This window comes from Lissotriton vulgaris, chromosome 5 (genome assembly GCF_964263255.1).
Source record: "Lissotriton vulgaris chromosome 5, aLisVul1.2, whole genome shotgun sequence".
Classification (NCBI taxonomy): Eukaryota; Metazoa; Chordata; class Amphibia; order Caudata; family Salamandridae; genus Lissotriton; species Lissotriton vulgaris.
The window spans coordinates 1,204,691-1,227,395 of record NC_141693.1 but is presented as its reverse complement, the minus strand read 5'-3'; the positions used below and the strand labels follow the sequence as shown (position 1 = coordinate 1,227,395).

The following is a 22,705-nucleotide window of genomic DNA, read 5'->3' as shown; positions in this document are numbered from 1 at the left end:
AAATAAAAGGATATTTATTTAGAACTCAACAGCCCTGGACTCTTTATGAGGACAGGGAGCTAAGCACAATACAAAGCTCTTAAAGAAATTCTGAAAGTCGCACAATTTACACAAATGCCCGAGGGGCACGGAAAACCATATACTACAAAAGTGGAATGCGAAATACTAGCAGGTAAGTAGCTAGTCTCAAAGGCTTTAGGATCGCTAGGACTGGACTACTGAACCTTCAGATTACGAGCAGGAGGCCTAGAGAGATCGGGTGCAGAGTGTACACTCTCATGCGGGACAAAGTTTATGGATGCTAGATTTCGTAAAGTTAGTGTTATCGGACGAATCCGACTAGGTAGAGCTGAAACGAAAAAGGATCTGGACACTTATATAGTTATGCTATGCTGGAGCACCGAAATGCTCAGGTTACCTAGCCCAGGGGCTGCGGCTGCATAGGGCTGAAAAGACGTCGGGAATCCTCGTTGCAGTCTATGGAGCCTGAAAGAAGAAGTTGCTGGCAGGCGACCAGTGATGAAGTTCGATGTGATCCAAGCCTGGATCGATGATGAAGGATACCTGTAAGCAGAGGGGACCAAGTTCTGAATCACTAGCCAGTGATTAGATGGGCACCAGGATGGCACCGGACGAAGTCACCTCGACCAGGTGAGTGGGGGACGCTGGACTCTGCAGTCTCTCGGACCAGGAGGCGTTGTCGGCGACCAGGATGGAGGTGCGAGCTGTCCCACGAAGGTATCTGCTGTCGACGTCGCTGGACCCAGGATTGGGGCAGCAACTCTTGGCAAATGCAAGCCCACGCGGTGGACTCAAAATGGCGTCTGGAGTGGACCAGGAGGGTCCGAGGAAGGTCCTCTTCAGGAGGAGACTAGGGCCAGTCTAGAGGAGCTAGACCAGCGGTGAAACAAACGTAGGACGTCGTCTGGACGGTCGCTAGCCAACGGGCAAGTGACCTGACAACGTGGCAAGCGACACAGAAGCAAAAGGGCCCCACGCACATCTGGAGGATGCTGGGGGGCTGGTCTGCGGTGCTCGTGCTGCTTGGGGTTGGGGCTTCTCGGTGGTTCGTGCTAGGTCAGTGTCGTGCTGGTTCTGATGGTCGCCGGGTCCTCTGGTCTCGTCGCACCTACGGTTCTCAGCTGTGCTGTAGAGGCAGGTTGAGGTCAGAGAGGGCAGGGAGTCCGGGTCTCGTCGTGCTGGATCAGTCTGGTTCCGGAGGAAGGACGTTTCAGCAAACCGCAAAAGACTTAGTTGGTGCCTGCTGCTGCAGGGTGACTACTCCTTAGTCACAAGGGTGAAATCTTGAGAAGAAGTCTTGAGTTCCTTTCGTAGAAAGTAGTTTCAGGATTCAAAGATGATCTAATTTGGAAGGGTCCCCGCTCCCACCTTTATACTAAAGAAAGGGGCTGGTACGCGACTAGGTCCTGCCCATGGGTGGGACCAGGAAGGAGGGTGGTTACACCCCTCTCCCACGCCGGACTTTCCCCAGCTCAGGGGCTGGTGTGCCCCTGAAACTGGTTCTAGCCGGCAGATGCATAGTGAGCACCGGGGTGCCACTCGCAGTCACCTTCCTATTCAGCCCTGCCTACCCAGGATACACAAAACCCTGTCTGGGAAGGTGCTAGCACCGCCCCTGACAGGAAACCCTTTGTCCAAGCTCTCCTCGCTGGAAGGACTCCCAGCAGCAGGAGGTCAGACTTGTGTCTGTGGTGGCAGCATCCATTTTGTGATGCTGAGGCTCGAGTTAACTTTAACCGGGGTTCACAGTTACACACATGTCGTGTCCCTCTAGAAGGGTGGAATGCTAACCCCGTCGCCAGAATTGGCGAGGTGTTAGTATTCCAATTCGTATGACACCTTACTCGACATGTTTTGATAAAGCGATACCAGAGTTGGCATATAACCGCGAGGATTATAATGCACTTAAGAGTATATGGTATGCGTTATCATGGAACAGCTATTAGGACTTGGTTCCGCAAGCTGCAAACGGGCTCAGCTCATGCCAGAGCACCATCTCACATGATTCCAAGCACTCTGCCTTCAGGATTGTTAAGGCCTGCCATAGGAGTGACTGATAGGAATCTATGTGTCCATTTTAGGGTTAGATATAGGTATACTATATCTAAAGCAAAGGGTGATTACACCACCTTGCCCCAGCTGTCGTGCAGCCAGTTGTGTCAGATTTAGATGGCCAGCCAGGGGTGGCATAATACATGCTGCAGCCCCTGGTAGGCCCTGGGTACACCTATGCCCTGAGTTACAGGGTCTGATAAGGTGGCCCAGTACCAATTGGTAAATGCACCTAAGGTACACGTGTCAATTTAGTGAGAGAACAGCTAGGCTGTGGGTCTGATTAGCAGGCCCACAGCCAGAGAAGTTGTAAACCAGTGAAGCAAAAAGCAAAAATCTGGGGTGATCATAGGATTGCAGACCCTACTCTCCTACACTGCTCGACCAAGCTACCACTTTGGAGAGTAAGGTTACATCTAACATTTATCTTTGTCATACCTCTGGAGACTGGGGACTCTGTACACACTGTACCTTACTTTGGTCCAGTATATATAGAGCCACTTTCTTGAACACAGCGACCATTTCCTATCCCATTTTTTGGGACAGCCCCGGGCTACAAAAACTTCTGTCTCTGCCAACATACATCTATCCAACTCCTTTGCCCACATGGTCACGAACGGCGGACTCCCTCCCCCCATCGTCTCGCCAATTCCCGTTTAATTAGCGTATACACCATCTTTGCAAATTGTTGTTCAACTATCGTGAGATCAGTCGCCTCACATATGTTTAACAGTCCTAGTTGTGGCATAAACACTATCTACTTTCTCAAGGCTGTCTGCATGCGGTCCGAGGCTCCCTCCCAAAGGGCACGCATCGTTGGGCAGCTCCACAAGGTATGATAAAAGGTGTCCTTTTGTCCGCACCCTCTCATGCATCGATCGTCCGGTCTGGACCCTATTCTCGCTAAAGTTTTCCCCGTCATGTATGAGCGGTGAAGTATCCTAAGCTGTATTAGCCTAAATTTAAGTGTGATGGCCGCTTCCCGAGGGGACATAAGAGCTACTTGCCAATCCTCATTGCTTATGGGGCCTAAGTCATCTTGCCACCGCTCCCTAAGCTTAGGAAAAGTGTTTGGCAGGTTATTGCATAACTTTTTATATGTGAGAGAGATGTAAATGTAGTAGTACTTGTATAGCGCACGAATCGACCCATGAGGGTATCTTGGCGCTTGTACGCATACCGCTGTGGAACCCTTCCTAGCTTTTCCCTGTGAGGTGCCCACTCCTGGGCACCCCCAAGGTAAAGTCAGGCATCCTAGCGCTGTTAGGGCCGTTGTGGAGATTAAGCAAGCTATTGCCCAGAGTAGCAGAGTGGGACCCATGATTAGAATAGGCACCAAGGCGAGAATTTTCAGGTCCGAGTAAATTGAGCCCAAGACCCGCCGAGGCAGGAATTGAACCCTGGTCCCGGGCTAGACCTCTGCATCAGGGTCTGCCGCTCTAACCATTGAGCCACACTTCTCCACTTGGCCTTGGAGCTCAGAGGTCCATGTAACAGCCTGTCCTCCAGCAGTGACGACTCTGGAATGTCGTTAAGGGATGGAATGGCTGCCCGTAACGCCTGTCTAATCTGCAGGTATCTGTATATTTCTCCCTGAGCCAGATGATATTGGCTCTGTAGGTCTCCGAATGTAAGTATAGCCCCCTTCTTAACCAAGTCCCTCACTGCGGAGATACCTATAAGGTCCCACTTGTCAAACCCAGACTGGTAGCACAGCATGCCCAGCTTTTGCGTGTACCATTGGGCCATTGCCTGCGAGAGGACACCTGCCCACCCCAAACGGGAATTGACTGTACGCCATATTTCTAATGTGTGTTGAGTCGGTCCCAAAAAGAATTTCCTCTTATGAGTCGGTCCCTAAAAGAATTTCCTCTTATTCCTCCTTTCACTGGCGTATAGGGCCCCTAGATATCCAGAGTGATCTGTTTGATAGCGGTCAAGGACATATGCTGGGTCGTCAGGGGGGTGATCTATCCAGTGGTTAACAGTTATCAATTGTGCAGCCCAGTAGTAGAGTTGCAGATCAGGCAACGCAATACCTCCATCGTACCAGCCTTTTATTAATTTCTTTAGTGCGACCCTAGGAGCCCCTCCTTTGATGTGCAATTCTTAGTAACATCTGTGTTGGTGGTATATTGTGGTTGCTATTTTTGGTGATTATTATCATCTACACACCAATTTAACATCTGCAAACATGCAGTCTAGTCTGTCAGTCCTTCTCCACCTTTTATGGAAACCCTAGGTAATCTACCAATACAATGGAAGAACTGATTTGATGCTTTTGAGATGTATTCAGAGGCCATTGGAGCATCATGTTTCTATCCAGAAAGGAAAAAGTTTCTTCTTCATTCTGTAGGTTTCGAAGTATGAGCTGTATTCAAACATTTACCTCCCCTGCTTTTGGATGAAGATGCGTAAGCTGATGAATGTGAGAAAACAGTTAAAGAAACTTGAACTCAGATTCAGTATTTAATCGAGTTTAGTTGTACTCAGAAACAAATTCTTTAAAAGGCAAAGCCGGGAGAAGATGTTGATACATATTCCAAATTGAGTAGATTAAGTGCTGACGGTCAGTTTGGAACGTTTTCTGAAGAATTGGTTAGAGATCAGTTTATTTTGAAATGCAATGATAGGTCAATTAAATAACAACTGTTTGGCTATGGGCAAACCGTCTCTTGAGGAAACCATCAGAACAGTAAAAAGTATAGAGACATCTAAATAATCGGCAAAAGAACTGGTAGATAAAGCTTCAGAATCTATTTGTATGGTCTGGTCTAAAGAAGACAAGAGAACTATGTAAATGTAAATGTATGTGTCTTGTAAAGCGCACTGCTGCCCTGAGGCGTCGTGGCGCTGTAGACCGCTGGGGAACCCGTCCTGGCTATCCCTGTGAGATGGTCCCTACTGGGTATCTCCAAGGTGAAACCAGGCATCCCCGGCGAATGTGGGGGGCCGTTGTAGAGATGACAAGATATGTAGGTGAGCAACCCAATATACCCTTGCGGGCTCGGGCAATACTTATTGTAGGAAGAAAGGCCAGCAAGGGATTTTATTCAGAACCTATTTGTCAGCGTTATTAGGACCTGTTGTAAAAATCAGGGTTCCTAGAATTGTTCTCAATCAATCGCTGTAGTAAATCAATAACTTCAGTCAAACAAATTATATTAGAACAATAAATACAGTGTTACACTAACACAGTAAATAAATACAAAAAACAGGATGTTATATTGTCTGAAGATTATTATTTGTTTTCAAGACAAAGAGAATTTATAAAAAAGAAGACAACATTTTCATAAAATAGGGTACATAAACAGATATCGGTTAGATAATCAAGGTATAGTTTATCTCATCCTCTGGTATATCTAAACAAAGAGAGTCCAGACAGCTAATACAAAATAACACAATGATTTCAACTAAAATCAGCAGAAAATCAAAGATGGTACAATGGATCACGTGCAGAGTTGGACAGGGTAGTCGACGTTTCGGTCTTTTCGGGAATTGATCATAAGACCATCATCAGGACAAAAGAAATTCTACATACAGTAGATGACCCTTTTTACTTAAGTAGAGGTAGATCCTCTCTTTATTCAAAAGAAACACAGCAATTCCAGTAAATTTTGGTGTTGGACGGCAAAAGTAATTAATCCTTTTATGCCAAGTTACTCGTGTCTTTAGCTGAGGTGATTTCGAGTATTCAACACAATATCCACAAGATAGTTGATCATAACAGGACGACCGTCAGATTCCTCTCTCCTCTCTCAGGGGTCTCTTCTCTTCTCCTTTGCTGTTGGAAACTAATGAGCAGTTTCACTTCCGGGTCACCCAGCGCGGAGTTATAAATTCTCTTTGTCTTGAAAACAAATAATAATCTTCAGACAATATAAAATCCTGTTTTTTTGTATTTATTTACTGTGTTAGTGTAACACTGTATTTATTGTTCTAATATAATTTGTTTGACTGAAGTTATTGATTTACTACAGCGATTGATTGAGAACAATTGTAGGAACCCTGATTTTTACAACAGGTCCTAATAACGTTGTAGAGATGAGGCAAGCTAATGCCCAGAGTTGCCGAGCGTGATCCCTGGTTAGAGTAGGCACCGAGGCGAGAATTATCGAGTCCACTGACCCTGGTCCACGACCCTGCCGCGTCTGGAATTGAACCCTGGTCCCGGGCCGTTCTCTGCTTCCGGGTCTGCCGCCTCTAACCAGTGAGCCACACCACTCTACATATGGTTATACTATAGTTGCGTGTAATGAAACCGATATCTTTTAAACAAAATAATGTATGTTTTACATGTTATAATAACGCATGTGAAGGGTAACAGAATTTGCCTAGCGAAAAACATCACGGGTAGGGTATGTAACAAATTCTGGTAACTTTCCTAAGATTTGCCAAAGTGGGGACGTAGAGAAAGTGATGTGGAGAATGTTTCTGATTTAGAACAAGTAAAAGATTTAGACAAGATCCATGTCTATCTGAAAGAAATTTAGGGTTGTCTTTGAATAAAGTTACTGTGAGTGGTGATTCAGTGGAATGTGTTGATCCTTACATTGACGTAGGTGTAGGGGATAAAATAATTAAATTACTGTTAGATTCAAGAGCTAGGGTAGGATCACAATGATCACACAAGAACTGTTTAAAGACGTTTTGTGGTGACAAGTCATCAGAACCGCCTGGCAGATCATGTGTTTCCTATAAAGGGCAGAAAAGTGAGAATATTCTTTGTAATTGTCTAGATCTCTGGAGTTTAAAAAAGAGCAAATGGATTGATTCACATCCCCTTTCTAAGATTAACAAACTGTTGACCATGATAGGATGATCACAATGGTTCTCTAAACTAAATTTAGATGCGGCGTGCCATCAAGTTGTAGTGGATCCTGAGTCTAGACATCTCCAAGTGTTTGTTTTTCAAATTGGTACTTTACTATACTGCAGAATGCCATTTGGGTTGGCTTCGGCAGCTGCTGTATTTCAGAGAGTTATATTTCAATTGTTTAGAGACGACGAAGGAGTGGAGTTCTTTCAAAACGATGTTCTGGTATACACTGCCATGAGATGTGCTTAAAAAGGTGTTAAATATCATGCGCAGTTCAGAGGAGAGTGGAAAAATATTCACTTCCTCAAAATAGACTGGGGCATTTAGACATCTTGTCTCACTCAAAAAGGAATATGGATGTGGAGCACAAGCCCTCACCCACCAAACGCTGCGTTCCTCGTTGGCTGGCACTGCGCTGCCCAGCGGGCCCCACAACGGGGCTCTTTGCCGGAAATCTATCTAGCCTCAGTATTCTCAAGTAGATTGGCCAATAGAAGTTTGAAACCTATAAGAAAACAAACATATATCGATGGAAAATGTCAATTGACAAAACTCTGCACATGCTGAGCGTTCACCGTGATGCACAACATTCTGCAGTTCGTGCACAGGCCAGTTGCGCTATTCATTTTTAGTGCCACCAGATACCATCTAATGTATATTGGTGTGAAAATCATCCCTGTGAAACGTTGTCCCCAATAAGAAATAGAATTATGAAGTACAACAATCCTTCCCTTCTGAAACGCACCCTGTTTTCCCCAAAAATAATGTCATTCGATTCGGATTTTGGGAAAAAGGCCCCTTGGGAACCAGCGGAGGGCTGATCCAAATTGCTACCCTAAACGGGACACGTGAAAATAAAAAATTTGCATTTTCACAGTCACTTCATCCCCATTATCATAGCCCCCATCACACTTATTTGTAGCATTGAGGGTACTACTAGTGTGTTAGCCTACCCATACATCATGGTTCCTGTGACAGTGGGCTCCGAGCAACACGCTGTTTTTATTCAAGTAATATGGGGCGGGAGCCATGACGTCATCGTGTCGATGCGCTAGACGCTATGGGGGCAAGAAAAGCTCGACCATGAACCCACTCAATTGTGAGGCGCCACATTCCTGGTATGAGCCTCGAACATTATTTAACATTTCAATGCCATTCTTACTGAAAATAATCAAATAGGGGAAGATAAAATCTGCAGAGCAGAAGTATCATGATTAAACATCTCCGATATTATTAACCAAAACCTTCAAAGATTACAGTGGGTTAAAAAGCAGGGGGGTGAGAAAAATAATTTGTATGGTGACACAAGATGGGAAGTGTTCTCTCTGTGTCATTTACTCCATTCAGACGAGATTCCTGCACGATACTGAATTGCCAGTGCTCCCCCATGGCCATAGTAATCAAAATTACAAAAGTATGAAGGAATGGATCCAAAAGATAACTTGTACAAGAGAACGAAAGATTGTACAGGATGCAGAATGTTTCATGTGGTAACACCATTATGGTAATATAAAAGGAGTTCATTTGTTCTTGTGGAGGGCCCGGGTGTGTCATCAATCAGTCCGACAGTGTTTGCATGCAGTTGACATACGCATCTCTGCTCCTTCTAAAGAAGCTCTCCTTTATGTTGTCACTGCTATTCAAGGATCACCCAAAAGATGTGGCCGGGGGACAGTAGTTCACTGTCAGGGCACTCTTGGCGCGCCCCTCTAAGTCTCATGACGGGTGTGGGACCCTCTGAGCACACACTTAGATTAGTGTCACTCCGGGGATAGCATAAAAGTCGAGATACACACAGTTGGGCAGTTAGGGCAGGGGACACTAGAGTATACCTGGAAGCAGACATTTTCTTTCCCAACAGAGGCCCTTAGCATTTCAGTGAGTTTTCGAGTACTATCTGGTTTCTGGGTTTGCATGACATCCCCTTTTGCCCGGTTACCCTTAACTTTTGCAGACACCTGAGAACTATCCAGACACATATGTAAAACGTCTTGTTGTTCATGACAAAATGCTGTCCTTGAGCACACGATTTGTTTCATGTCATGACGGTCAGAAGCTTTTCTGTTCTTCCTCTTCCTTTTAGAATGTAAGTCACATTGTCTTTATTTATAAATGATTGAATTGCCCAAAACATACCAGGTGTATGTATGGTCGCTGTCTCTTTTCTCCTTCAGTTGATTGTGTCATTTTGTCACAGGGTGTGTGGTATTGTGTGTTTGTATGTTTTTTTATTTCTCCATTGATTTGGTTGGTTTGCATTACACATTCCTGTTTCTTGTTCAATCTCTCTCTCCGCTGAACAGATTTCTCAGCGTCTCTGTTTGTGTTTTCCCTCTTTCTTTGACTGCCATAACTCTAGATTGATTGCATCTCCCCTTTCTTCTATGTTTATGTAGGTACCCTGCCACACTGGTTGTTGTACCCTATCTTCACTGTGGATGATTCTTAGTTGCACTTACTCTTTCCTGCATATCAGTCTGATATATGTCTTCCTTGTTTTTCTCAGCAGTGAGACCCTATAATATTTATCCATACTGTTGTTCTATTTGCAGGTTTTACCTGTTTGAATGCTCTGTGTGCACAAGAGGCCCCGAGAGTGTTTGGAGACTTCCATTGAGATGGTGAGTAAGCCGACAGAAGCATCTCTTATTCATAGAAGTATTGGCCTAAAGAAACCGACTTACTGCCTAACAGTCTTGTGTTGCACTGTTCACTTTTGCTATTGTTAGTGAAAGGTGGTTGAAATAAGTGAAATGTGTATATAGCTGCATGGCCTGATATTGTTCATATTTTGAAACTTTGTTCATTGGTTGGCAATGCTGCTGCAAAGCCTTGAACCTCGGGCAGCTCTGTTATTCTTTCCGCAACCCATAACCTTTGCAGGGTTACAGTTTCTCTCATTCTCTATCTTTTATTTCTCGGGCGGGGTGCAGATGCAGGATATAGAATCCCTCTTTTTTCCCTTTGTGTGCCCTGTTGGTGGTCCAGGTGTGGGAACCCTATTTAGATGGTTACTAAACAAGCACTGGCGTTGCCAATAGGTCTCGCAGTAGGAAAGTTTGAGCTATTGGTTTTCTAAATGACATTTTATTTTTTTGTTTTGTGATTTGCAATGCCCATATTTTTAACTTTTCGCATTAGGAAAGTTTGAGCGATTGGTATTGTAAATGACACTTTTTTAATTTATGTGTTGGTTTTGAAAATAGCGAAATTAATAGCTTTGTCAGTTACAATGTCAATAGTTTTAACTTTCGCAAATGTGACACCTATAGCATTTGTAATGCAATGTGTGTTGTATTTACGTGACTTAGATGTATTGATATTACAAATAACAATGGCTTTTAATTTTGTAAATAATTAATACTTAAATAAAAGTTATTGTAATTTACAATGGCAATAGCTTAAACGTTTGTAAATAAATTTTGTGAAGATTATTGTTATATCCTGATCATCTCTTTCCCTGCTGCTCAGCCTGTCTGTGTGTGATGTCATTGGAATGTTCCTGTGTGCATGGTTTGAATGTGTGGTCAGTTTGATTGAGTGGGCTGAGCAGCTGGATGCTGCTCCCGGTGGGGCCTCCTTCTTACCTTCTTTATTACCAACTTTAACCAATAAATACCTACTTAAGAATACCAACGTCTACTGGATCTACTTACATAATTAAGTACTTTTATGAATGCAATAATGGCGACGAGGATGGGATGTTTTCGTTTCTATTTCAAAGAGACAAGGTACTGTTTATTTCTTCAGGTCTCACAACTCACAACGTCTAGCACGACAACGGCGACTACTTTTATTGTTTTAGTTTCTTGTTTTGGATTATTTGATAATCACATGTGTACTTGTGATGATATGTTTACGCTTGTTTACATATGTTCAAATAATATGATTTGATTTACTGTTACTACATGAAATATTTATATACTGAGATTTTTCTTAATGTGCTCCTTTACTGTCATTTTAATTGGTTAATTTACCCTTACTGAATTTAGTCACTTATGTGAATTTTTTAGTGGTCATGTTTTACTATGCAAAGTCGTGGGAGTACTAGATTTTTATTTTATGGAATTCTTTGTAAAATTGGCTTTAATTAGTTGAGCCATAGGAGTGCGTTAATTGAGTTGAGATGCAATAATTCTAGTGATTCTTAGTTGGAGCGTTTGGAACTACTATAGGTAGGTCTTGTGATTTAATTTTGTGTATTTTTGATGAACCACTTATTTAATAGTGCTCTATTTTAAATAGAGGAGTTCACACTTTACTGCGATGAGTCTTGCAGAGTCTATATTTATTGCTTGAACTTTGAGGAGTTCAATGCCAGTGTGTATTGCGATGAGTCGTGCAGAGTCTACATTTATTGCTTGAACTTTGAGGAGTTCAATGCTAGTGTGTATTTTGGATTTTTAGGATGCATATGTTGCGGAGCCACATACGTGCTCATGGTTTGAGGTGCTCCATTTGTTTGTGATCAAATTATATGAGGTTGCAGAGTCCTCAGTTCTGTTTATTCATGTTTTATTTTCTTGAACCACGCAAGAGGTGTTCAGTTATAGAGAGTCGCTAGGGAGCCATGTACCCCATGCACTAGGTGTTATGCGCTTTGTTCTTATGCTTTATTTAAGTGTGTTTCGGGTAGCGTGGTAACTCCTACGTCCTAAATTTGTTATTCTATTGGGACGCCATTTTGTCTAGTTTGATTCCCTTCTTATTGCTTTTCGTGACTGTCTGGCCAACTGGCATGATTGGTGATATTTTGGGTTTTTGTTTGTGACGGGGGATGGTTGTTATGTGATTCCTCTGGTTTTGTGCGAGAAGATAGTTTTCCTCTCTTCATCTTTTATGCAACAATTTTTATGATTGTGATATATTGCTATTTCATAATATTATTTACAGTCATTCATTTTCTTATGTTGACTGCTTATTTGAAATTTGAAATCCTGTTTTTGTCATCATCAGGACATACTGTATTTAGTTTCTATTTCTTTCTTTTGTGTTCATTGTTTTAAAAGAGGGAGATGTGTTATATCCTGATCATCTCTTTCCCTGCTGCTCAGCCTGTCTGTGTGTGATGTCATTGGAATGTTCCTGTGTGCATGGTTTGAATGTGTGGTCAGTTTGAATGAGTGGGCTGAGCAGCTGGATGCTGCTCCCGGTGGGGCCTCCTTCTTACCTTCCTTATTACCAACTTTAACCAATAAATACCTACTTAAGAATACCAACGTCTACTGAATCTACTTACATAATTAAGTACTTTTATGAATGCAATAATTATGTTCAGTGTATTTTATTGTGACGAAAATCCAAGAACATTGCATTTGCACCTACACACACACGTGTTGTAGCACTGAGTGGTGGGAGGGTGTGATGGTGAGTGGGTGTGAGGGTGAGTGGGTGTGTGAGGGTGAGTGAGGGGGTGTGAGGGGGTGTGAGGGTGAGAGTGTGTGAGGGTGAGGGTGAGGGTGTGAGGCTGAGTGAGGGTGAGAGGGTTGTGAGGGGGGGTGAGGATTATTATTCCCTGAGATTTTCTGAGCACGCAAATATCTCTGCAGCAGGTGCCTTAACCCCATAAGATATTTGAAAGTACAGATTTGCAACCGATTAACCAGAACAGATTTATTGCTACATTTCTCCTTGTGGCAAATTTCTTAGTGGCAGTTTAAAAAAATCAATGTATTTATTGAGGCCCAGATTTTGTGTACTGGTTGCGTCACATTTGTGGCACAACCCCCGACGCAGTATCTCATTTGTCAAATATTGTAATGCACTCAAATGGACTCTTAATAGACCTGCTAAACATGGGTCAGGATTTAAGATCTGATGTCACTTCCTATGAGGTCATTGGTTGTGATGTCCCTTCCTGTGATACGTCTTTTTTTGTTTAGGACTTTCTCCCCTCCTTCCCCTCCTTAACGTCTTTTTTTAGGACTTGTTCCGTGGATGGAAGACTGAGTTTGCCTTGATTGGATTTGAATTTGCAACTTTTCGACCATAACATACCAGCTGAATAAGTTAACTCAGATAGTCCATTTCTGGAGGCTTGGGCTTGATGCCTTTTGTCGAAAATGTAATAAAGATATAGCAACTTGGGGTTAAAAAAAACGCAGTAGAGAAGGACGGCAACTTTGTGCAGCGTGGACGCCCTGTCTCTGCATCACCAGCACATATAAAATGAGCCCTAACACGTTAGTGTCTGCATGTACACGTGATGCATTACCATGCTTGCCAACACTACTGTTTCTGTTTTTACGGAAGGTTTGGGCAGACTAATTGAGTTGAATAAAAACACGGGATTTTTATGTGACATCACCCTCTGACCAACAAGTGTAATTTTCTCTGCTGTCATCCTTATGCTAATTAGTAGTTTTAAAACCTGACAGATCTTATTTTTGGTCTTACAACGTTGACAGGCATGTGACTTGAGACTCACTGTGTACCTACAGAAGATGCCTGTATGCAACGAAAGAGCCACCATCTGAAATAAGCTGTGTGCAGCTGCAGGCACGCATCAGGCACCCATCTGAAGCGAGGTAGCCTGGCTATGGAGGGGGACTGTATACAGCTGCAGCACATGTGTAGCGAGGAAGCCGTCGCCGCCTGACACGGGTTTCATGCTTACAGCCAGCCGCAGAACATGACACTTGCAGTTCTAAAGCGCCGCCTGGCAGTAGCTGTCGTGTCAGGCGCTACAAGGACGCGTTCACAGTGCCATCCTGGACAGGGAGTAGTTTGAAGGCAAGGCCGTGGCCCTACAAGGGAGCATGGCGGCTCGCCTTTGTGCCGAGTGAAAGGCAAGAAGCTGCCTAATGACGGGGTATGCGCCTTGTGCTTGTGCAGGTCCTTCGCCGTGTCCAGGGTAGCCTGCTACGGTGCCTGCTAATCACATGCCGGCCTTGTAATTAGGAAGTGGTCTGGCTGCCGTGCGAGGGAGGGGCGTGTAACACGAGCTTGTGCTTAGGGCAGGCTCGAGCTGGCAAGAGACGCCAAGAACAAGTCGGGTGGGGGGCGGGAGAGTGGGAGAGTGGGAGGGAAGCGCTGGAGAAGCCCTGGAGAGGAAATGGGCCATTAAAACAGCAGAGTGTCTGCCGGACACACAGCAAGGCTACGGTGGGCAGGCCCATGAAAAATACGTATAAAGCCAAGTAAAAAAAAAAAAAGAAGGGACAGAGAGGAGGAAAGGTGGGAGGGAACACTGCCTGGGGGAAGCTGGCTGGGGAGGGGGAGGAGAAATGCAAGTAAGGCTGTGCGCGGGGAGAGAGAGGGGAGGTGCTGGAGCTGGGGAACAGATGGCCTGAAAGTTTATGGCCCAAAAGCGCGTGCCTGTGGCCATGTGAACTCGAAGAAAACCGCACGAAAAAACCCGTGGTTTCACTAGTATTTTGAGCACTTGAATTCTCGCCATTTCCCATTCCTTCGGAATGGAAAAGGCGAGACCTAAAAACTGCAGTTTCCACCTTTTGAATCTCCCTAGATGCCAGATGGAATCTGAAAACTCTTGCAATAGCGACGTGCACCGGCAGGTGGTGCCATCGACCTCAGTTGTGACTCAGACCATCTTCCAGACATGATGACAAGGAGCTACACAAATGCTCCACCTCTTTGGGCTAATGTCAGTTTTTCTTTTTCTTCACCCAGAGGCACAGCTGATCCGGAGCTCCGCTCCTACTGGTTCTGAGTTGTTTTCACCACAGCCAGGGGCAGGCAGAAAGACTGGGGCTAATGTTTTTGGGGGCAGGGCATTGGGATCTCCCATTATGGGCAGCCCACAACCCTCTTTTATAAAAAAAAAAATAAAGCCCCTGGTTTCTAGTGGGCTTTCTGCAACCCCCTCGCCAGATTAGGGGTAATATCCCCGATCTACCCCCATGGGGGGATGAGGACATTGGCATACCCATTGTATACTAATATTGAGAAAACAAGACAATAATTCCTGGTGCCTAGTGGGCTTTTTGGCCCCCTGGTGCGCAGATAGGGGGCTTTTGACCCTATATGCGCCCCATGTGGGGCAGAAAGACTGTGCCAATTTTTGGGAGGGGTAGGGGCATTATAATGCCCATTTAGGGCAGCACCTTCCCTAAGTAAAAAAAAAGAAAAAGAAAAAGAATCCCTGGTGTCTAGTGTGCTTTCTGCCCCCCCTGGGGGGTAGATTGGGGACTACTACCCTATCTGCCTCCGGGGGTGCGGGGGGGGGGGCAGAAAGGTTGAAAATGGCAAAATGTGTATAGGGGAGCGAAAACCATTGCCCAAGAGAATGCTACCTCCTCCCTGGTGCCTAGTGGGTGGATCCCTGCTTGGGTATCACCCTCCTGCGGCACTTCCTAAGCAAGGATCCACTAGGGAATGTTACCATTGGAAAGGGGTAATTCTTCCCTTCCAGTGATACCTCTCCTGTCTGCCTACGTGCTCCGGGGGACGAGATAGACCCAGGAGTACGTAGGCATTGAAATTGAAATGAGCCGATAGGTTCATTTCACTTTCACATTGTGTAGTGACGTCGGCGAGCTATGCTGGCCTCTTCCCCAGGTCCCGAGGCTGAGAAAAAAAAGAAAGTCCATCTATTGTTTACAGCAGAGGGATTCCTAAATAGTGTACCTTGGACATAACGGTTACCTACTTTGCACCGGAACGGCACAGCATTGGACGTAATTTTTACACCAAAGTATGGAACCAGTTAACCCCCTGCCCTCCTCCCATCTCCTGCCGTCACACCGCAACAACCCTCGTCTCCTCAACAACACTACATTTTCTTCCTGCCCAGGCCACTGCCCTGGTCAATCCGATGGAGGGCCGGCCCTGGTCCTGATACAGGCATAGATTACACATTTGGAGCTTGTCCAAATAACTTGGACCATATGCTGAATCCCCAGGCCATTTTTTAAAATGTATTTATTTATTATTATTTTTTTATTGAAAAAGAGGCATGTAAACAATCAGAGCACAACATTGCCCCGAAGATCCGTAGAGTACATTGATACAGCATTAGTATCTCATTGCACAGTACATTAGAAGTGTCGTCAGAAGTCAAATACTATACAACTTGAGCAGCACCCTCATCCCCTCAAAGTGTTTCACAACCCCCATATTTGTAACCATTTCATAGGGGCACCCCCTAGAGGCATAAATAGTAACTTCCGTTACCATGGACCAGTCCATGTCCTACGCCCAATCGACACGATGCTGGGTGGGGTCGGGGCCCTCCATAGACGTGCAATGTTTCGCTTGGCCACCATGAAGCCCAGAGCCAACCAAATTCTCTCTTTAGCGCAGAGGTCCGTGGGGGTCCCAAATGTTCAATAAAATCAATTTGATATTACTTGGTATCTGTTGTCCCAATGCCTCCTCCATCTTACACACCACTCCCTCCCAATATTAATGTATTTTAGCACATTCCCACAGAGTATGGCTAAAGGTGCCCTCTTGCCTACATTGTCGTACACAACCACTGTCTTAGGCGTAGCCCATATGAGGATCCAGACAAATATGTTCTGGGAAGGATTTTCAGTTGGACCAATCGGAATCTGAAGGAAATGGCGAACTCCCGTGGAGACTCCATTGCAGCCCGCCACTCCAAGGCCTCCAGCCCAGCCACGGCCTGGTCCCATTTACTTCTAAGGCGGATCAGGGGATCGGGCATGTTGTTGATCAGCTTTCTATATATGGGAGATATAGCCTTCTGAGGCAAGTCGCCATCTAATATCCTGTCCTCCAGCGGAGAGGACTCAGGGAGGTCAGCCCCTTTAGGGAGAACTGCGAGGAAAGCGTGTCTGATTTTGAGATACCGAAACTGCTCAGAATTGCCCATGTCGTATTCTTCCTGCAATCGGTAGAATGGTATAACCTTGCCCGACATCCAAAGGTCCCCGATTCTGGAGAGAACAATGAGCTCCCATTTATCGAACCCAACCGGCCACAGTACCAGAGCGGCGTGGCCCTGGTGAGCTTGCCCTCCCAACCCAGGCTTCTAGTAGCGTCCTTCCATACTTGCACGGCATGTTTAGTCGGACCGGACAGGACAGATGTCGGAGATTTTCTTTAAAACGCCCCCTCGAAACCGCCTCCTGGGAGGAGCCATCGGTCTATCCGAAAGGCCAGGTCATCGTGCCTTCTGTATCTGCATTGATTGATGGCAACAAGCTGCGAGGCCTAATAATACCTTCTCAAATCAGGAAGCACAATTCCACCGTCAAACCATCCCAGCGTGAGTTTTTGCATGGCAATGCGGGGGTCTTACCCTCCCATAGCAGTTCCCGCACTATAGACTCTAGTTCTTTGAAGTACAACGCTGCAACCGGAATAGGCGTGTTCTTAAGTGCATATAAAAGTCGGGGGAGGGACATAATCTTAAATAATGCTGAACACCCAAGAGGAGTCAGGGGAAGCGACTTCCAGTGCTGGACGTCAGATTGTAGACGTGTTAGCGGAGGCCGAAGATTAGTCTCATGAAATCGAGACAAGTCTTTGGATACTCAGATTCCCAGATATTTAAACCTCTCCACGGTCTCTGTCAATTGGCAACCCCGGTGGAGTTGGGGCTTCTGCCCACTAAGGACATAGAGCACAGATTTGGACCAGTTGATCCTATATCCCGCAAATTCACAGACGATGTTAAATATGTCCATTACCACGTTGAGCGACTTTGCTGGGGAGGCTAGATAAAGCAGGATGTCATCCGCATACAAAGACATGCGGTCCTCCCAGCTGTGAGTCCATCTCAGGCCCCTGATAGCAGGGTCCCAACTGATCCACGCCGCCAAGGGTTCTAAGGCCAAGGCAAAGAGGAGCGGCGTTAGGGGACAGCCCTGCCCCTACCCAAAGAAAAAACAGGCAATTTCCGATTATTGACGACCACCTGTGCCAATGGGTGGCAATATAAAAGGTGCACCCATTTTATAAATTCTGGGCAAAAGCCTAGCTTGCGGAGCACCGCAAACATGTATGGCCATTCAATAGTGTTGAAGGCCGATGCAGCGTCCTATTCAAAAATTAATTTATATAGCGCGCTACATACCCAGAGGGTCTCAAGGCGCTAGGAGAAGGGTGGGGGATTACTTGTCGAATATCCAGGTTTTAAGTTGCTTTCTGAGTGAGGCGAAGGTGAATGGGAAGTGAGTTCCAGGATTTAGCCGCCAGGTAGGAGAAGGATCTCCCTCCCATGGTGGTTTTGTTTATACGAGGTACAGCAGCAAGGGCTTGGTTGGAGGAGCGTAGCTGGCGGGAGGGGGTGTAGAAGGAAAGTCGTGTGTTGAGGCATTCGGGTCCAAGTTCGTAAAGTGCTTTGTGTGCGTGGGTTAGGAGGCGGAATGTTATCCTCTTATTGACGGGGAGCCAGTGGAGGTTTTTCAGGTGATCATAAATGTGGTCGTTACGCGGGATGTCTAGTATGAGTCTGGCTGATGCGTTCTGGATGCGTTGGAGTTTTTTCTGAAGTTTTGCGGTGGTACCGGCGTAAAGGGTGTTTCCGTAGTCCAGGCGGCTTGTGACCAGTGCGTGGGTGACCGTTTTTCTAGTTTCGGTGGGGATCCAGCGAAATGTTTTTTTGAGCATGCGAAGAATGTTGAAACAGGACACCACCACAGCATCCTCCCTAATAGTATCTGCTCTGCAGAGTACACCATGTAATCGGTGGAGGTTAAGAGATTTGTTTCTTGCCGGCATAAACCCGGACTGTTCCGGGTGGATCAGGGTGGGAAGAACCTGTAACAGACGAGTGGCGAGGACCTTCGCGAGGATCTTAGCCTCGCAATTGAGCAGCGAAATGGGCCTATACGAAGAACACTGATCTGTGGGTGACAATGACAATAGCCTGTCTGTGGTCTTCGGGACGAATTCCAATTTTCTTTACTCTCCTGGTACATATCTGTGAGATAAGGGGCATTCGTGTTCGCCATCAACTTAAATAATTCTATGGGAATCCAGTTGGGACCCGATGCTTTCTCCCTCGCAACTCATGGACGCCCTTCTCTACGGACAGAGTGAGGTCACGCTCCAGATCAGAGGTGCCCTCTGCATTAAGAGCCGGTACTTCTATATCGCGGAGCAGAGATAAGGCCTCATCCTCTGACTAGGTCATGCGGGAAGTATATAGGAAGCGGTAGTATTTTCCAAACGCATCTGCAATGTCTTGCAGTGCGGTAACACAGGAATGCTGGTCGGTGTGTAGTTCAACCACTACGTGCCTCGCCCCTTCTCTTTGGTCCAGCCATGCCAGCAGCTTGCCTGCCTTGTGGCCCACGTCATAGACCCTGCTGAGAGTCGCCCTGTAGTGTGCTTTAGCCGCGTCAGTGGCCAAATCAGAGAATTCTTTCATTTTAATATGGAGCTTGTGACGCGATTCCTCCGAGTCCTGCGTACGGACTGTACGTTCTAAGACCAGGATTTCATCCTCTAGGCGCACCAGATCCGCCTTTTTTTTCTTGTGTTGTCCAGCAATCTGCCCCAACACTACCCCCGAATGACAGTTTTATAGGCTTCCCAAAGGGAGACGAATGAACTGACTGAAACCCGGTTCTCCTGAAAGTAGAGGTCAGATTCGCTCAATATTTTATCCCTAAATGAGGGAATAGTGAGGTACCAGGGGTTAAGCGGTGTCATGCGGCCAATCGTGAGCAGCCATCTGGAATGCCCACCGAGACATGGCCTTACAACCGTTACCCAACAGGTAGGTCTCCTGCAAAAGAACGACATCAGGTGAGTCCCGCTTCAGGAACTGGAGAACCACCCCTCTTTTGATTTTATAGGCCAGCCCATTCACATTCCAGGATAACATTTTGAGTGTGTCTATGCATGGTACCCGTCACTCTGTGTCAGAGGTGCGAGGTACCCCAATGAGGAGCACAGCAAGGGGGAGAAAGGGAAGGATGTCTCTGCTTTCTTAAGCACTGTAACCAATGAGAACATTACAAACACCTCATCTGCCTCATCCTGCTCATGAGACCAATCGAGGGTGACATGCCTGAACAAAAATAGCACTAAAATCAACACCCAACTACCCACCCACCCCACCAATCCAACAGATAGTCCCCCCAATCCCCCTCCCTGCAACCCTGCTCGGCGGTTACCAAACCTCCTGCCCCCCAAACTAGCAGAGTGCCTATTGCCCACCCTTCCAAGATCTTACGGGTCCGTGCAGCTGAGCCGAGCAACCATCTTCAAGAAATCATTCTATCAGTTGTAACAATAATAGTCTAACATATGTATACGATGAGCTCCAACCAGAGCCTAGAAAACACTCAATAATGCCCATATGGTCAGCCGGGGCACAGTTTAAGGTCGGGTAAAGCATATCAACCAGGTCATTTGTGGCAGAATAACACAAGGTAACACAGTCTGAGGCATGTGGTGAAGGCAGCCCCATCCCCACGGACCTCCGTCTATTCAAACCACTCTAACTCCCAAGAAGAAAAACATGCAGACCAGTTATTCGACCCCACCCGCCGCCTCACTCAAGTCATGTAGTGGTGAGCCGCCACCAGAAGCTCGGGTGTCTCTGTCCATCTTAATGCCTGAGCATGGTTGTTACGGCGCCCCGCCCTTCACCAGCCCTCCAGCCAGAACCAGGTCTCCTCCGGGGTGGTGAAGAACCAGGACTTTCCCTCCGATTCCACTCACAACTAGGCCGGGAACATCATAGCATACTTCAAGTCTTTGTCGCGGAGCACCTTCCTCACTTCCAAGAGGCTTCGTTGTTGTCACTGCACCCTGAGGGTGAAGTCCGGGAAGAACATGATGCAACTGTTCTGGAATTCCACTGGCGGGGCAGAGCGTGCACACTGCATGATGACATCCCTGTCGCGGAAGTTGAAGATCCTCGAGAGAAGAGGCTGCGGGGGTAGGGGGGGAGGAGGGGGGCCTTTCGCGCCCCCCCCACCCGTTCCGGAACCCCAATTATGCAGACGTTGCTACTCCGAGAGCGCCCTTCATAGTCGTCCAACTGCGCTTCAAGTTTCGCCCCGTGCGCTTGTAGGTCATCCACTTTACTCTGCAGCGCTGATGTGTCTTCCACCAGAGAGGTCGCCTTGATTTCGTCATCTTTAAGGCGCGAGTTCATAGAGCGCATGTCTTCCCTGATAAGGGACACCTCGGTGGACACCGTGTCCATGCGCGACTCCAAGGATGTGTGGACTGCGGTGATCGCTTCAAGGATATCCTGCGATATTGGCTCTCTCTGCTTCCCGCCAGACTCAGATTTCTCAGATGTGGCTTGCCCTCCTTTGGGGCTCGCGACGGGGCCTCCATCCTATGTGTATAAGGATGTGTCAACTCCTTGGCGGTGAGTGTAGACTTGGAGTGCTGTCTTCGAGCTGCGACCCTCTTGCCATTATATCTGCAGATCCCTCCGATGTAAAAATGTATGTATACTTGTTTACTTGTACTTGTAAAGCGCACTATCACCTTTCAGGCATCCTGGCGCTGTATACCGCTGTGGAACCCTTCCTGGCTTTCCCTGTGAGATGCCCCCTACTGGGCACCCCCAAGGTGAAGCCAGGCATCCCAGCGCATTCGGGGCCGTTGTGGAGATTAGGCAAGCTATTGCCCAGAGTTGCAGAGTGGGACCCATGATTAGAGTAGGGACCGAGGCGAGAATTATCCCAAGACCCGCCGAGGCGGGAATTGAACCCTGGTCCTGGGCCAGACCTCTGCATCAGGGTCTGCTGCTTCTAACCAGTGGATACAAAGTGGTCCCAGATAGTCGAACAAATAACTCAGCAGTAAAATCGCTTAAATGAATACAAGGAAAATTATAACAACATTGTTTTTTAATCGCAACGTGTATCGTAAAAAATCATTCATAAAATGGATACGTAGTAAATCACATATAATGCCCCTAAATCTGTTGTCAGGAAAAACACCGCAAAAAACGGGGGTTCCGATGTAATTACTGTAAACGGCAGAGATTAACCGCCGTTGTGATGGAAGGCAAAGGGTTGCTCAGGGATCGTAGTTCGATCGCTACACCAAGAAACAGGGTCTTTTGCGGGATGTGGTCAAGGGCTTACAATGGGGTTCAGAGGAGCAGTAGTCATGACGATCCCTGAGCAACCCTTTGCCTTCCATCACAACGGCGGTTAATCTCTGCCGTTTACAGTAATTACATCGGAACCCCCGTTTTTTGTGGTGTTTTTCCTGACAACAGATTTCAATAACACCCATGGCTCTCTTAACCTAACATCGTATACAGCCTCTGCACAAGACGCTGCATTCCGGTTGACAATTCGTCACCCTGACACGCTGTCTATAACAAACCGGTATATGCACATCAGACGCAGCCACAGTGTAGCACCTTTGAGAGCCTACCGTTATTGAACCTCACGTACTGCACTTCCATACTAACTTAATATTCATTGCCCCACCTTCCACATCCCTTGTCCTGATGAAGACCCTCTAGCAAGGTTTACACTACGCCTGCATCTACTTGGGTCGAAACGTCGACACTTCCTCCTGTGTTCAGCCTCTTCCCTGACTTATCATTTGTGATTCTATTTTATTTGAGGCATGATTGCTAAATTAATTGATGAGTTGTTTTTTCCATTGTGTTAACTTATCATTATTTCTGGTGTCTCAGTCTCAAGGGTCTCAGTGACCCTTGTTGCAATTCCCATACCTTCACTATCCCATCACCACCCTTCCCTATCCTATCCTTTAGGGGCATTATATGTGATTTACTATGTTTCCATTTTATGAATGATTTTTTACGATACACGTTGTGATTAAAAAACAATGTTGTTATAATTTTCCTTGTATTCATTTAAGTGATTTTACTGCTGAGTTATTTGTTCGACTATCTGGGACCACTTTGTCTGTATCAACTATCCGCCC

At 46.2% G+C, this 22,705-nt stretch overlaps 1 protein-coding gene across 1 annotated transcript in view; it reads left to right on the top strand.

Annotated features, from left to right (window-relative positions):
• The window catches only part of PHF1 (PHD finger protein 1), a 1,060,025-nt gene that overhangs the window by 462,259 nt on the left and 575,061 nt on the right, over nucleotides 1-22,705 (top strand). Inside the window, exon 8 of the mRNA XM_086920608.1 lies at nucleotides 9,445-9,513. Coding sequence (XP_086776734.1) covers nucleotides 9,445-9,513 — 69 coding nt within the window. The remainder of the gene's footprint in view (nucleotides 1-9,444; nucleotides 9,514-22,705) is intronic.